At 35.1% G+C, this 17,777-nt stretch overlaps 1 protein-coding gene across 1 annotated transcript in view; it reads left to right on the top strand.

Annotated features, from left to right (window-relative positions):
• The window catches only part of LOC106880147 (ADP-ribosylarginine hydrolase Tri1), a 67,334-nt gene that overhangs the window by 40,265 nt on the left and 9,292 nt on the right, over positions 1–17,777 (top strand). The window contains exons 4-9 of the mRNA XM_052970960.1: positions 3,319–3,462; positions 4,923–5,077; positions 8,836–8,989; positions 10,413–10,571; positions 11,492–11,622; positions 15,271–15,298. Coding sequence (XP_052826920.1) covers positions 3,319–3,462; positions 4,923–5,077; positions 8,836–8,989; positions 10,413–10,571; positions 11,492–11,622; positions 15,271–15,298 — 771 coding nt within the window. The remainder of the gene's footprint in view (positions 1–3,318; positions 3,463–4,922; positions 5,078–8,835; positions 8,990–10,412; positions 10,572–11,491; positions 11,623–15,270; positions 15,299–17,777) is intronic.

Genomic DNA, 17,777 nt, shown 5'->3' with positions numbered 1-17,777 from the left:
CACACGCACACACGCACGCACACGCACGCACACAAACACACACACACACACACACAGAAAGCAAATTGGCTGAGTCAGATAGAATACCTTGTAGTATTTGTTCTGCCTCCTTGTTCAAATTCCATTGGAGTCAAACTTGCTTTATCTTCTTTTGGGTGAACAAATTAATTTATTGCCAGTCAAGTGCTGGGGTTGATTCTTTTCTTTTCTCTGTCTGCCTCTCTCCCTCTGAGTTAACTAGGCTACACGTTGAGAAAATGTTGTGAGAGGCCACTCACAGTGTTCCTTTCCAAAGAAAAGGGAAAGGGTTGACCAAGGGTCTTGCAACCACTTCCCATATAAAAAAATTGATATACTACTAGGACCATCCATTAAATGACTAATGTGCACTGTCACTATTTATCTGTTATTTTTATTTTGATATATAGCAAAGTCATCATATCTGAGTTGGTGGTTAATTGGGTAAGTTCTAAGACAATGAAATTATTTAAATTTCATAAATGGTACTAAGCTCTGTCTGCCCATGTTTGACTCCCAAATGAGCCCAGTCAAATCACACCTTATACCCCTTAAAAAGAGTATAAGGTGTAGTTTGACTTGTTCTGTCAAGTGGATACTTCTTTTTAGCGTTGAACAACTTAGTTTTGTAATAATCAGTAGTTGTAAAATAGGTGTCTTTCAACTCTTGATTTTAACTCCTATTGCAGGCATAATCTAGAGAAGCATATGGAGTTATAATTTTTTATAGATTACCACTATGTATAGAAATGATTTTTCAACCTTCTAGGCCTTGTTTTACCATATACTGTAAAAACCCATGTAATTTGTGCACCTGTGTAATTTACGCAGGTGATTTTCAGGATAAAATTTGTTAAAAAAAGTTTCTACTCATGTAAAATTCGCACCCAAAAGTTTTCAGAATTGCCGATATAGCCAAGAGAAAAAAGTTTTCAACTTAGTTGTATTTAGCCTAATTTCACTTATGATAAGATTTTATTAAATTTTCAATAAATAAAAATGATTTCTGTTTAACAGGTATCACATTGAAAGCTATTAAAATACAAAATGTTTGTGTTGTTTATAATAAACTTTATTTTATATTTCTTGCCCAATAGAGATTATGTCCAATCTTTAGCATACTGCTGTATGTCTTCTCAAATCACAATCACAGGAAAAGTTGTTGATAAGAATTACTAACAAAAACAAAGCTGATAAATCTGCACAGGTGTTGCAAATTAAGTTTAATTACCAACCGACAGAGGAGGGTGACGAATCAAACTGATTATGTAAACAGAATTCTTTTCCTCCTATTCTTGTCAGAACCTTTGAGTATCGAATTTTTAATCTCTTTCACACTTATAAAATTTTAAGCAAACTTAAAAATTTGTCATTACCATTACTCTCAGTATGGGCAGAACTTATGAATCATTTACTGCGAAGGAGAAATTAAATATGTTGAATATGCATTTGAAAGTGATAATAGAGCTGCCAGAAGGTATTTTAATGTTAATGAAGCCAGTGTTCAAAATTGGTGTGAGCAGTATGACAAACTTAAAACTGTGCCTAGTGATAAACAGACAAAAATAAAAACATACAATCAAGATTATCCATATCATTACATTTTTTTCAGTTAGAAGTATCCATATCATTATGTATGTCCATGGTGCTCTGTTGCGATAGGTAGAAACTCCAAGCAGTGTAAAATATGGCCCAGACCGTGTTTACCAGTATGAATGCCAGACTTCAAAAAGTAGTTAACCATTTAATGGTTTTAGTAAATTTATACAGAAAAAGTAAGCATTATACAGTCCAGCATAAATAAAAGTTAACTTCATTACATTTAAGCCATTATTTTTTTCTGTAAAAACCTATTCTGACATTAAGTGAGTCAACTTCCAGTATGAATGTTTACGTTTTGTACATCTCTTTTCAACAAAATAAATTTCAAAAGAATTCTGGAAATGATCTACTCACATAATTTATGCACTCCTAAAGTTCATTTTTATTTTTGCGAAAAAGTGCATAAATTACATGGGTTTTTACGGTATGTATTTGATAGGTGTAGGAGTGGCTGTGTGGCGAAGAAGTTTCCTTCTTAGCCACATGACTTTAGTTTCAGTCCTGGTGTGTGACACCTTGGACAGGTGTCTTCTGCTATTGCCTCAGATCAATCAACATCTTATGAGTGGATTTGGTAGACAGAAGCTGAAAGAAGCCTGTCATACATACATATATATTTATGTGTCACTCTCCTTGCCTTGAAATTATGTGTGAGTTGTAAACAAATGCCACCATCATGCAAGTGGTTTTTGTCCATCCTCAGTCCTCTGCGGAAATATATCTGGTCATTACTTGGAAATAGGTGAGGGTTGGTGACAGGAAGGGCATATAGCAATAGAAAAATCCACCTCAACAAATTTCTGTCTAAGCCATGTGAACATGGAAAAGTGAACATAAAAACAGTGATGATGACACACACACACACTATAGGTTGATAGGGTAAAATTCCAGCTGTTTTCTCTTGAAGCACATCTGCTTATTCCATTATTACAATCCAATAAGTTGTTACTGTGTATGTGCAAAGTACATATCAAAGTTAAAAATTATGGAAATATTATTTTCAGATTTATTGTATAACAAAACAGGAAATTGAAAAAATTACTGATATGAATTGACAGTTCTGGCAAGTCAGAAGACTGCACCAAGCTCACCATTACGCATGTTTCATTTGCTAATAAGAATTACAGTTTTACATGTTAGGTAGCCATATAAGGAAATTCCTATTAGAAATTTTTCAGAGAAATTAAATGACACAAATTTTACATTTAGATGAAGTGTTTATATTTAATTAGTAGTCAGGAGCAGTATAGATAGTTGGGGGGAAAGAAGGAAGAGCAGTCTCTATACTGCTCCTGATTACTAACTAAATATACTGCACCCAGTAAACTCTGTAAAGTTGTAGGCATTATGAAGGGCATCCAGCAGTAGAAATCATACCAAAACAGACAGTTGAGCTTGGTGCAGTCTTCTGGCTTGCCAGAACTGTCCAATTCATGCTCGCATGGAAATAATGATGGTAGAAGCTTATTATTTGGTAAACCATACAGCTGTAATCATCCCACAAGTGCTCTGTATGGTGTTTTAGTGATTTTGACTTGTAATATGTAGTTGGAGTGCATAATATGAGGCTTTCTTTGATAAAAAAAATAGTGTTTGGTTTTTATTATAAGCAATGAAATGTTTATGTTCTTCAATTTAGTGGAAAACATGAGGTAGAATTTACATTCACATTTGTTTTTGTTTCTTTACTCCTTTTAGATTCCTTCTGTTAATTTTGCTAAGATGATGATGGAATGGTCAGAATCTGGGTTCCCTGAATTAGGAGACAAAGTGGCAAAAGGTCTTTGTCCTCATTTCAAGTCTGTGATCAATCACCCGCAATTTTCAGAACAACCAGAAAAAGTAAGTTAATGTAATTCAATTTTTGTTCATTAACTCATTTATTTTTTTCCTTTTCTTTTTCTTTCCTTTCATTTAATCATCTGGTCAAGCTTGCTTGGATTCACCCAACTTGAAAACTCCCCCTCCTCTACCACCACCACCACCACTCTATCACAGTTCTGTTCAGTGTCAGGTAGTCAACAGAGTAACATTCTATGTCCATACAAAGCTAATTGATGAAAGTTTTTGTTGGATAGCTAACTTATGCATATCCATGTTGAGGTGTTCATAGATGTGTATCACAATCAGATTTTTCTTGAATCAATGTCCTACAAAATACATGTGCCTCTCTAATAATATCAGTGATTGCAAGAAGTCCCTGTTTGTATGAATGCTTTCCCTGCTAGTTTTCAGAATAGCCTATAATGTGGAAATATAACCCATTTAATCTTACCTTGAGGTCTTTAGTGAGTGTCCAACCAAGGGATCCATCCAATAGTACTGATTCTACTGGGGCTGAGAAGTAACTTTTCTTTAGATCATCTTGGAAAGATGACTTTCAGATATTGCTAATGCCATCAAGAACAGTCCATGCTTTTCAGAGACAAATTGTTACATCATTTTCTGTTAAAATGTAAGTTAATATGGCTGAGTTCACAGACCACAGGTTTTGGTTTCAAAATTCTCCACTGGCACTAAATTATGTCTTTGGATAAGGCATATTACTGTATATGACTTAGGTTCCTCATCTTGACATCAATTCAGAAATTGATGCAGTTTTAAGATAGGACATAATGTTAAGTATGTACATCCTGCTCTAGAACCTCACTTCCTTTTGACAAACTCATATAGAATCCACAAATTAAAAAATTGTTAAACTTTTCCTGTTGAATAGATTCAACATTAATCAGTATTTTTATTCTCACTGTGCTATGCTGTCAGTGTGACTAAGGGTGGTGGTGGATCTCTCTTCCTCACCATACTATGCTTGTAGAATAATAAGGGATGTCTGGACCTATGCAACAATCTCATTACTCCAACACACAACCCCCTTTTTTTCTAATCTTCATCGTACTATTTGTGTGTCTAGAAAAAAATTTGAAGTAACAACATTTGAAGTAACAATCTATTTTCTTTCCAGTTTTTCAATTTTCTCCTCCACTTTTCTCTTAAAATTTATTTTATTTTCATTAATTACCATATAATAGGACAGTTAACTGGCAGAATTATTAGAGCAGTGAAAGAAATGCTTGACTGTATCTCTTCTAACTCTTTATGTTCTGAGTTCAAATCCCATTTGGGCCAACTCTGCCTTTCATCCCTCTGGAGTCAGTAAAATAAAGTACCAGTCAAATACTGGAGTTGATAATATTGACTAACCCCACTTCCCTCAAAGTTGCTAGCCTTGTGCCTAAATCAGAAACCATTGACTACTTGTATAATTTTTATTAGTTTTATTTTCTTTTCTTTCTTGAATACAGGCAGCAGAAATAGTGTGGCGAATGAAAGGCAATTATGTAGCCAGTAATGCAATTTTAGCATTTTCTCCTATTCTTGGAATTCATTATTACAATATTCTTGGAAAAGTTATCAAGAACACGTTACTTGTATGTGATATTTTAATACCAGATTCAAGGTAAAAATAAATTTTAGACATTTAATTATTAATGTTGCATTATTGTTATTTTCTGATGAGGTTGACTTTGCCTGTCATCCTTTTGGGGTCGATAAAATAAGTACCAGTTGGGTACTGGAGTTGACATAATCAACTTACCCCCACCCCCAAAATTACTGGCCTTGTGACAAAATTTGAAACCAGTATTATTACTAAGGTAGTGAGCTGGCAGAATTATTTGCACATCAAACAAAATGCTTAGCGGCATTTCATCTGTCTTTACATTCTGGATTCAAATTCTGCCAAGGTCAACTTTTCTTTTCATCCCTTCAGGGTTGATAAAATATAGTATCAGTCAAGTGCTGGGGTTGATGTAACTGATTAGCTCCTGCCAAATTTCAAGCCATGTGCCTATCACAGAAAGGATTATTATTGTTATTATTAAGGCAGTGAGCTAGTAGAATTGTTAGCATGCCAAACAAAATGCTTAGCGGCATTTCATCCATTTCTTTATATTCTGAGTTCAAATTCCGCCAAGGTTGGCTTTGCCTTTCATTCTTTCAGGGTCGATAAAATAAGTACCAGTTGAGCTCTGGGGTTGATGTAATTGACTTACCTCTCCCAAAATTGCTGGCTTTGTGTCAAAATTTGAACTTAATACTTCTACTCAGTTGTCTTATTTTTATTGCATGCTTTCCTTGCAATGGTGAGCATAGTTCTGTCTGCTACAGTTTGTTTTGTTATTATTTTTACTGTATTGAAAGTGATCTATGTAGGCTGTGTTTGGTTCCTAGCTGCGCTGTTCTTTGTATGCTATATATATTTGTCATACGTCCTGGGGTTTTGGTTATGTATTTGTCTGCATCAAAGCTAAAAGCTGGTTTGACATAACTTCATCTCAAATATATATAACCTATCTGACTGCTCATTACTTTCATCATCATCATCATCATCGTCGTTTAACGTCCGCTTTCCATGCTAGCATGGGTTGGACGATTTGACTGAGGACTGGTGAAACCAGATGGCTACACCAGGCTCCAATCTGATTTGGCAGAGTTTCTACAGCTGGATGCCCTTCCTAATGCTAACCACTCTGAGAGTGTAGTAGGTGCTTTTATGTGCCACTTTCTAATTTAATATATGTTGTTAAAACAGCTTTGTGTTCATCGCTAATCTGTACTCAAATAGACTGAGATTGTCAAAAATCCAGTGTTGAACACAAACAGGATATGAACTCATAAAACTAAAAGGAAACTCTTCATTCATTTGGCCATTGAGACTCTTCCATTTGAAATTGATAAATGAATAAAAACTTATCATACTGTTTCTCTTTCTTGAGCAATTTTAAAATGATTTATCGCTCGTTTTTGTTATTGTTCTACTTATCATCATATTATTTTCTTACATTTGGCATGCTTTGGAACAGACTTTATCTTCATTTATCTGAGTATATGTACATATATGTATACATGCAAGCACATTGCATGGATGTGTTTATGTTTGGTCTATAAGTATTTGAATGAAATAGACTATAGAATTGGGGAACAAAAAAAAAAAAGAGAGAGAAAAAAGGGTTTGTGAAAATATGATTCTTTTAATAGTTTTAGGTGCTGAATTCAAATAAGTTTGTAACATGTCTCTGTCTAGTCAGGCTATTGTGTGGCAAGCAACTTAATTTTTGAAGATCTGTACAAAACTTAATGTCAAAAACACATACATGTAGTTTAAAAAGTATCTCCATTTGATTTTCTACTGTGTTTTGCTTCAGACATATCTCCTTTTAAAGTCCATCATTTGCCAGCAAACATACTGGGCACTCCAGTTGTCATGGTAACACATTTCAATAGTTGAAATATCCTGATGAAAATTCTTGCCATGTTCATTGCCTGAGTTTTTCCAGAAAAAAAGTTTGACACATTGTTATGACTTATGTGACATAGGTTACATTATTTCTGAATAATTTTTGACTTATGACTTCCTAAAAAGTTCAGACTCTTTTTGAAACTTCACACAGATTTCTCAACTTCATTTAACTTGCATCTCTTAACAATTCATTAATATGAGGGTTTACAAAAATGCCTTCTTAAATCTTTGCATCATTGATCTGAGAACAATTGTTTTTCAAGTTTTTGAAACCAGTTTGTAATTAATCCATTGCTTTAACAAAGTTTTTCATAAGTTGCTTGATGTGTAAAGAAGGGAGGAACCTTTTCTCAGGTCAGCAAGTGAACCTTTCAAAACATTTTTCTTCCTTGGAACAAATGATGTATGCTCAGGCCTGTTCTTCTATTGTGTGATTTTTAGGTTCCTTCCAAATCATTAGAATATCAAATGGCATGTGATGTGAACTGGTTAGTCATCCTGTTAGTAGACTTGTTAACATGAGGAGACCATTCTCATATTGTCCTGGTAGCAGCATGGAAAATGGATGCTAAATGATGATGATGATGATGATGATGATGATTGTTACATTTGACAAATATATGTTTGTGTTGTATTAATTTTTATTGTTTTAAAGTTAGATCATCACATACATAGCAGATAGGAATTATGATAATTCAGACAGTTCCATGGCATGACTAAACATCTCCCTGAACAAAATTCTGGTGTAAAATCAATGAGAGGCAGACACACCTGCTGTTAACACTGGCTTTTACAAAGAGAGTGAGTTGGTGCTGTTATGCACATACATTAGGCTGTGTCTGAATAGGTCTAAATATATTTCAACTTTCTACCCAGGAGTCGCTGTGTGGTAAGAAGACTGTTTCCCAGCCACATAGTCCTGGGTTCAGTCCCACTGTGTGGCACCCTGGGCAAGTGTCTTCTACTATGGCCTCGGGCTGACCTAAGCCTTGTGAATGGATTTGATAAACAGAAACTGAAGGAAGCCATCACATATATATGTGTGTGTACGTCTGTTTGTCTTCCCACAGCTGCTTGACAACCAGTGTTGGTGTGTTTATGTCCCTGTAACTTAGCAGTTTGGCAAAAGACACCAATAGAATAAGTACTAGACTTTAAAATAATGTTCTGGGGTCAATTCATTCAACTAAAATTCTTCAAGGAGTTGCCCCAGCATGGCTGCAGTTTAATGACTGAAACAAGCAAAAAATTAAAGTAATAAATTGTACTAATTGTACATAAAAATTAATATGTCTATATTACTATTAAAAATTTTAATCACATTTATGTTAATATATTGTTTTTTTTATTCAGTCATTCAGCTAAATAATGTAAAACAAACATATTATCACTAGAAATCTAAACCTGATAGAGAAAACTTGATTACTTATTTAGATTCAGCATAGAAAAGTGTATTTATAACATCCATCAAAATACATTTGGCACAACTGTTGTCCCAGTCTTATTTGTTTTGAAGTTCACTTCCAAACCACATAGGTTTAGTCTCACTGTGTGATATCATGGGCAAGTGTCTACTACTATAGACTCCAGGCTGATTAAAGCTTTGTGAGTAGATTTGGTAGACAGACACTGTTTTATGTGTGTGACATCTGTGATGTTTAGACAACATATGATTGTTGTAAATGAAGGTCATTCATTTTCAATTTTCTACAAAAACATGGTGAAGTATTACCTTGCTTGGAAACAGGTAAGCATTGATGACAGGAAGAGCATCCTGCCTAAGAACATCTAACTTGGTAAACTCTATCTGATCTATGTAAGCATCGAAAAGTAGATATTGAAGCAATGATGATGATTTCTCTACTACTGCTATCAGTTTTTAGTAAATATTTACCTGCAGTTTTCTTCTACCCTAGGTGTCAAGCAGGAGGTGTTGCTCTGTCGGTAACATTAGCCATGTTGATTCAGCGAGATCCAAAACATCTGAAAAAGTCTGGAGAATATAATATTAATGCCATCATCTCTGATGTTTTCGATTATGCATCAAAATTACTCTCCCTTGATGCAGAGGTTTGTTAAATTTATTTTCTTTTCTAAACTTTGGATTCTTTCTCATTATGTAACTGCTCCAGTTTTGGGTGTGTGTACTGTTCTATTCAGTTTAGCATGAGTAATAAGCTAAATATTTTGGCCATCACTTGTAGCTCAGGATGACTTAGTAGCATGCTTTTGCTTATTAAGGTGTATACATAGTCATGAACTGACACAGACATGCTCTGGGCCCTCCAACTCTGGACCCTCCAACTCTGGACCCTCCAACTCTGGACCCTCCAACTCTGGACCCACTAGAGCATCCTGGATGTGACTGCTGGGGAGACAGAGATTTGCACCAGTTATCGGATGGTACTTTATTTATTGATCCTAAAAACATGGAAGACAAAATTGACCTTGTTGGGATTTAAATTCAAAACGCAAATGATCAGAATAAATATCACATTGCATTCTATTTGATACTCCAACAACTTTTCCAATTCACTTCCTCAGCACCAGTAATACAAATATAACTCCTTGGAGCTGATCTAGAAATCCAACTTACAAGAAGTGCCATTGTCTTGTTTGGTTTAAAGTTATATTTCCAGGTTTTGTTGTTGATGTTATTTTTTCATTGTTGGTTTGATGGTTTTTATAGTTTTGGGCTTTAATTAAAAGAGACAGACAAATGGTTCTAATCTCAAGTGTTTCTTCTTTAATCTTTCATGGGTTATAACTGAAGTCACAAAATATTTATTGCAGCCCAATATATATATTGAGTGCTTTTTTTTATGTTTCTAAATGGCTACATAAGATGAAATATACTGATCAAAAGAGTGTGTAAATGGTAATTGTGAACAGATGAGAGAAGCTAACCCCTATCAATGTATTAATGCTACATTTTAGAAACATAGAAATGTAATTTCTATGTAGAATAATAAAATTTACAACTATAAAACGAAAGAAACTAGCAAAGGAACTTTTATATAAATTCTATACAAGCAACTAAATCTTCCTTCAAACAACATTGTGTAGTCTTCATAATAAAACCAATTCAGATGTTGGCATCATATGAAGTTAGAAACTTTGAGAGAAAATATGAAGTAATTCTATTTTGGCAGCCTTTGATTTTTTTTTTCAATCCAAAGGGTATATTTCTACCCAATATATACAATTCATTTGCTTTGAATTTCACTGTTACAATGGCACTCTATCATAAATACATGGGTTTTATGTGATTTAGATACTGGATTATTGATTCGAAAATCATGAATTCATTTCTCTTCATATTTCTTGCTCTTCTCAACATTCATTCTCTCTATCATTGTATGATATTGTCAAAAAACATACTTTTCTATCAGCAAACAAGAATTTATGTGATTAATTCTAACTTGGAAAAATATGTTTTATGTTTAACACTTTATATTCTGCTGTTTAATTTGTGTTTTAATGTTTTCTCTAGGTTCGTGAGTTGCAATCTTACATGTACAACTCATCTTTGAAACAACTACAATTAAATGAACCTGGCAAAACTCGGTATATTTTTAAAACAGTTGGTGTTGCCATGTGGGCACTGAAGCAGAAAGACTTCCGTAAAGCACTACAAGAGATAGTAATGGAAGTAAGCATGCCAACATTTGATTGAATGTTTCAAATCTGTCTACTTTCTCTACCTTGTTCTCCACCTCTCTCTGTTTCTCTCCTTTTGTATGCTGAGTCAGTAAATAAATACTAATTAAGCATGGAAACTGTACCATTGTTTGTGTACATGCTACAGGTACAGTCTATATGTTGGTAAAGAAATCCAATCATTGATTTTTGAATTTTACCTTTTCTTGACCACATATTTAATGATATATATTACCTCTGTTTCAAATGACTTGGAGGAAATAATAATTTGGTGGGATTTAATGAAAAGGTTAGCTTCTTTTCATTAAATTGTTGCTTAGAACATAAATTTAAAAAACTGTTTCACAAAGGTTTCAAGATTTCCCCCACCTTTTTGCTGCATTAATGATTCCAAGCCCAATTAGTGCTCCGTAGAATGATTACCCCACAAACCCCATGCAATCCACTTCAATTGGCTTGCAGTAATCCTACCAGCCTCAGCTCTGCATTGTTCTACTAGCTCTTGGTATTCAACAAGCTTTCTCTCTTGAGCCTCTTCAGTGCTTTTTCCCAACACATAATCCTAGCATGATTACCTGCTTGATAAAATTTCAGAGGAGCACTCATTATTAAATTATGATGAAAGCTCTTCACTCTAATGTGAACAGTTTAAAATGAAAGAATTTTGTGGCAAAACCAGTGGTAGTCTCAGGTGGTTCGGTATTGAAGGAGTTAAAGCCCTAAATGGAATAACAGTCATATACATAAACGTTTGAGATATTTACAAAAAGATATTTATACAGTTTATTCAAAGTTTTTTATCCTCTACTTAATACCAGCTGGTTATAGTTATCCTAAAAAAACTCTGTCCCAAATATTTACAATGGCTGACTTTTGAAATGTATGAGAAATGTTATTCTCTATTGATTTCAGGGAGGAGATGCTGATGCTAATGCTGCTGCAGCTGGAGCTGTTCTTGGATGTAAAATGGGCCTTGATGCCATTCCTAAATCATGGATTGACAGTCTGCTGCACAGAACATGGCTTGATTCAATTTTAGATGAGTTAGTTATCATTATATTTAAAGTTTATGTAATAAATATTTTGTTCTTATGTCTATGTGTGTATATGGCAGCAAACTGGTAGAACCAGCATGTTGGATAAAATGCTTAGTGGCATTTCATCTGGTTCTTTATGTTCTGAGTTCAAATCCTGCCAAAGTCAACTTTGCCTTTCATTTCTTTTGGGAGGGGGTATCTATAAGGTACCATCAAGTACTGGGGTTCAGTGTAGTCAACTTGTCCCCTCCCCTCAAAATTACTGGCTTTGTAGCCTCCGATAAATCAGTGTCTCAAGTGGGAATGTTGTAATTTTGGTTGTTCACTTATACATCATAGTGACTGGGTAACCAGCTTGGTGAGTCTTAGGGCTCAAGAAAAAAAAATGTATCCATATATGTGTGTATCTATACATACATATGTGTATATATGTATCTTTTACTGCTTTCAGTAAAGAAGTGTTTTCAGTTGAACAAATTGACCCCAGTACTTATTTTTTTTAAGCTTGATACTTTATCAGTCTCTTTTGTCAAACTAGTAAGTTACGGGAATGTAAACACACTAACACCAGTTGACAGGTGGTGACGGGGCACAAATGCCGACACACACGCACACACACAATGCTATTTTTTCAGTTTCTGTCTATCAAATTCACTTACAAGGCTTTGATCAATCTGAGGCTATAGCAGAAGATACTTGTCCAAAGTGTCATGCAGTGGGACTCAACCTGGAACCATGTGGTTGGGAAGCAAACTTCTTATCACCACGCCTTGTATATTTGTACATTTATAGATATGCAGTAAAATTACAAGTATGTGCTTTTAGTTAATAAACACTTGTAAAATTTACCTTACATCACCTTTTTTTTATATCTTTTGGGTTGACAGAATAAAGTACTAAACAAGTATTGTGAATTGATATAATCCAGTGTTCTCTTCCTCAAATTTCTGGCTATAAACCTCTATTAAAAAGGGTTACAGCCATACGGTTTTAGGTTCAGTCCTGCTGTACAGCACCCCAGGCTGACCAAATCTATTGAGTGAATTTGGTAGATAGAAACTGAAAGAAAACTGTTTTGTGTCTGTGTGCTTTTGTATCTCCTTGCCTATACATCTTGTGCTGAATGTAGACAATACTAAAACACTGTTTTATTTGTAATCTCTGAAAACATGTGCTGACATTGATTTGTTCTTGTTTGAAAGACTAGGAGAAAATATTACCTTGCTTGGAAACAGTGTCCAGTCAACTTGTCAATGGCAATTTGTCCTCATTTAATTTGTCTCCAGTCAATTTGTTGTTGATCAATTCATCCCCAGGTAAATCCATTGAGATCATAGGGAAAATGGAAGAATGAATATCTGAATTAAAAATTATTTTAAGGTTTGCTGTATTGCATATTTATTTTTTCTTAAAATTTAAGATTGTGTGTAATTCATCATCATCATCATCGTTTAACGCCCATTTTCCATGCTGGCATGAGTTGGACAGTTTGACTGAGGTCTGGAGAGGCAGCAGCTGCACCAGGCTCCAATCTGATCTAGCAATGTTTCTACAGCTGGATACCCTTCCTAACAACAACCACTCCAAGAGTGTAGTGGGTGCTTTTTACGTGCCACTGCCACAGGAGCCAGTCAGGCAGGCCTGGCATCAATCATGTTCAGATGGTGCTTTTTACAAGCGACCGGCACAGGTGCCAGTCAGAGAGCACTAGCATCGACCACGTTTGGATGGTGCTTTTTATGTGCCACTTGCATGGGAGCCAGTCAGGGGGAACTGGCTACAGCTATGAATAATTTTTTGGCTTGGATCATATTTTTCCATGACATTTTTTATATGTAGGTTCATATCTTAGTATTTGCATAAACTTCTGCAATTTGGTACTGGCAAACCTGTCCTCACATTTAATCACATCAATAAGTTTCCAAATACTTGGATGACTAATATTTACTGTGTTTTTCAGCATGCTGTGGTAGGCTTCTAAACTATTTGTAGTATGAGGAATCCCCATCATACATTGATCCCAGGCATTCTATATAGGTGGTGGAAATGGAGACTCAAGGTGTCGCCTCCTCTTCTTCTCGGTGGTCCTATATGAGTATTTTCAAAATAGGATACCATTGACTGTGAATATAATCATCATCTACAAGTTGTTCATATCCATCTACAATATCATCAACCGGCAAGAAAGCAAGGGCAACAAAACACTGCATTTTTAGACTAAAACTGTCATCTTCGTGATATCTGCATTTTAGTCTTTCTTGTAAAACATGCTTGTACACATTTTGTCCTAAATGAAACAAGCAACATGCCAAATATGACCCAGGATTCCAGAAATCCGTTATGGGCTACTTTTTCAAAATCGATAATTATATTATCAGGTCCCTCATTCATTTATTTTGACAAAAAGTCTACTATATGTGTCTTGACTTTTATCAGAGAGCAATGCGAACAATCGTGGGGCATTAAAATTATCAATTTGGATGTGAAGCATGTATAACTGAAAAAGCAGCACTTAAATGTTCCATCTGCTGCTCAGTTCTTGTGCTGTTTTAATATTAGTATTTGTTTTGAATCTTCCATCCCGCTGTCATACTTTATTTTTGCTGCTGTTGTTCAGCAGCTGCTGCCTGAGTGATATCATATGGCATTCAAAGGCCTCTACCACCTTCACTTCTTCTTAGGTAGAGCCTGTCAACATCACTGTTTCTGTGGAAGTTCCCAGTTGTTGTCAGGATTTTGCAGGTTTTGATACCTATGGAGTGGATTTCCTCTACAGACCAATCAAGTATCTCAAATGTTGGGATTAGCACTGGTACTGGAAATGCATTGTGGGATATTGTTTTGTTGTTAGAGGAGAGTTCTGACTGCCATATTTTCCTAAGTCTGGTGTAATATTCTCGGGTCACTCTATCTTTATTCACAGTGCCTTCATATGATACATTTTTGTCTATGCCTAGGTACTTTTAGCATTCTTTGTGTGAAATAGGGAGATAGAGTGACAGTCGATGCATAGGTTTTGGGTTTAAGGGACTGACTTTCCTCGTTCTATAACCAAATATGAACATTTCTTTTGGCCAAATTCCATGCCTATATCAGCTGAAAATGTTGTTATTAATTCCAGTTGTTTTTTTGGCATTGTTAACACTTTTAGCATAAATCTTCAGCTTGTCTATGTATGTGTGTGTGTGTGTGTGTGTGTGTGTGTAGATATGTGTATGTGTGTGATTGTTTTTTATGTGTTTAATTGGTCATATAGATATGCAGCAGGTGGTGGTGGTATCAGTTTCCCCTGTCAACAAATCATCCAGCCACTTATGTCTTTCAAGTCATGTGAAATAAGTGATCCCTTACAAGAAAAACAGGTAAAGGTTAATGTTAAGAAGGGCATCTAGCACTAAAGCAGTGTCACAAATAATATATTTGTCCAAGCCCATGCATGTTTGCCAAAACAAATGTTAAACAAAGGAAGGCATTTGTCAGTTTGGTATTACAGTTAAAGGCTCTTGCCCAAGGTGTTGTACCTTCTTTTTATATCTCTTGCTCTTTCTTCTAATGTTTATTGCTTACCCTTTAGGCTGCAGATTTAATCTGATACAGTGTTTAGCAGCAGCATCTAACTCTTTGGTGGTGTTAATAGAATCTGTTCTGTTGTAGTTATTCTGACCAAGTCCAGGTCTGTTGTGTGAGTATAACTTAGTATCTTGGTGTTCTGTCTTTTATTACTACAGCCAGCTATTTTTACTGTTGTGTTTTTTTTTTGGGGGGGGGGGGGGAGTTATTATTTATTTATTTTTTTCCTTGCCCCTCTCCATCAGTTTTGAAAGTGCTGAAAAAAAATGTCAGATGCACCAACTTTCCTCCTCTAAATAAGCCACTGCAATATATAAAATAGAAATAGCAAAAATCCAATTGTTATATCATGTTCTTGCAAATACTCTTGGGCACCTGTGTGTGTGCGCGCACACACACACACATACACAGTGCATCCCCCTCCCTCACACAGTCACACACAAGCTAATTCATGCACAGCTGTATGCCAACATACACAATTAGTTGAGAAGCAAAAGATCATGTGCTATAATTGCAGAGAAGGAGAGATTAGTAGGAACTAACTAAGAGAAGGAGAGAGAGAGAGAGAGATAGAGAGAGAGAGGAGGAGGAGAGATTAGTAGGAACAGTGTGAGCTAGGGAAATCTCTCAACAGAGAAAAGTGTGTAAACCTAAAATGGTGGTGGTGGTGTGTGTTGTGTGGGGGAGGGAGGATTGTGGTAGTTGTGGCAGTGGTGGTTCAACTTGATTGTGGTACACACACACACACACACACATGCACACACACACATACACACATACACACACACACACAGTGTAATTTTTATGTACTTTATTTGAATATATATATATAATCTCAGAAATAAGAATAAACACAAGTTTATCTTATAGTTCCTGTATGCTTTTCTCCTTTATGGTTGTTTGGAGTCCAGCAGTTCTAAGTTCATTTTAATGCTCAACCACAATGGGTTATCAGGAAACATATGTAGGGTATTTGGATAACGTGTGTTGTGTGTACATGTATGTACACACAGACATACATATATATATTTGTGTGTGTGTGTGTGTGTGTGTGTGTATATTTATATATACTCACACACATGTATGTATGTATGTATATATATGTGTGTATGTGTGTGAATATATATATATATATAGTAAAAAAGAAAATGGAGGGATACAAAAATGACATCAGTCGGTAGTCATTCTATTATGTCTATCTATTCTAAAACATAAGGAAGTATTATAAGAATACATACACATGCAAAGACTGTGTGTTACACACATATGTACTAGTAATACATAATAGAGTAAAAGATCAGTTCATTAAAGCCGTTTTTGCCAAGAGGCCATAATATCCTCCATGCTATCTCCATCCCTTCAGTATTCTGTCGGGATGGGTTAATAAAGTTTGGATGTTGAGTGTGCCTCTAGGCTTCTTCAGAGGGTTAGGAGAGCCAATACATACAAGAATCAATTACCAATAGGTACAGTATATTTTTCTTATTGAAGAGGGCATAAGAAGAATAGGAGCAAAATTTAGAGTGTGAGAGGAGTACAACTTAGTAAGATGGATTAGGTATCGGAAAAGGAAGTAAGTCATAGACTTCCAGTGTTGCCTTCCAAGATTCATGTTATTTCGTCTAGTGGTGGATAGGTGGATATAGTCGTTCTTAGGAGGAATTTTTTAGGAAGGGTGAATTTAGGGAGTGGTTCTTATTTTGTTTACATATAAATACACATTATGTTTACTGTGGTGGGTTTGAAAGTATGGTCTGTGTTTCGGAGGTGGAAGTTTATATGTAGGATGGCAGCTGGTACTAAAGAGAGTATGGCACCAGGTGGTGACCAAAGTACAGTGTTCGTGTTTGTTATTGTTTCGATTAACAGGTCCCTGAATCCTTGTGTGCAGTGGGGTGGGGGGTCATGGTCAGTCCTGCAACCTAATTGGTCAGCTATTTTTTTGAAAACCATGACGCGGTTCCAGTTCGTTGATGGTTAACAGATAACACAAAAACAAATCAGATAAATAAATGAGTAAATAAATAAATAAATGAATAAAAAAATCATGGCTGCTATGGGCAAGTAGAAGAGCAAAGTAAAACTAAAACTAGATTAAACTAAATTAAATTAAGACAAGTAAATAAATAAATAAATGAGTGAGTACGATAACTAAAACAATATGACTAAGGGGATATGATCTTAAGGGACAGCATAAGAAAATAAATTATTGTTGCAAACGTATAAAAATAAAAATGTAAAACATGTATCTACCTATCAGGGGAATCAGCTATTTTGTTAAATGTAATATAGGAGTTGGGCAGGGGATTCATTGTTGTCAGAAGGCAGAAGAAGGAGGATTTCATGACAAGGGACAACAGATGGACCGGACCAGATCGATTGCTTGTTTTTCTAAGTTATAGTTATTTATTGCTAAAACCTATACTGGTAAAATATAGAATAATGGATATAAAGTATTAAATGGATGGCACTGTGTTATAGTATTAAATTATTGAATTAAGTGTTTAATTTAAATGGGGTAGTAGTTTGAAGAAAAATGTTTACATGGATATATATATATATATATATATATATATATATATATATATATA

This window comes from Octopus bimaculoides, chromosome 10 (assembly GCF_001194135.2).
Source record: "Octopus bimaculoides isolate UCB-OBI-ISO-001 chromosome 10, ASM119413v2, whole genome shotgun sequence".
Lineage (NCBI taxonomy): Eukaryota > Metazoa > Mollusca > Cephalopoda > Octopoda > Octopodidae > Octopus > Octopus bimaculoides.
This window is presented reverse-complemented; position numbering and strand designations above follow the sequence as displayed.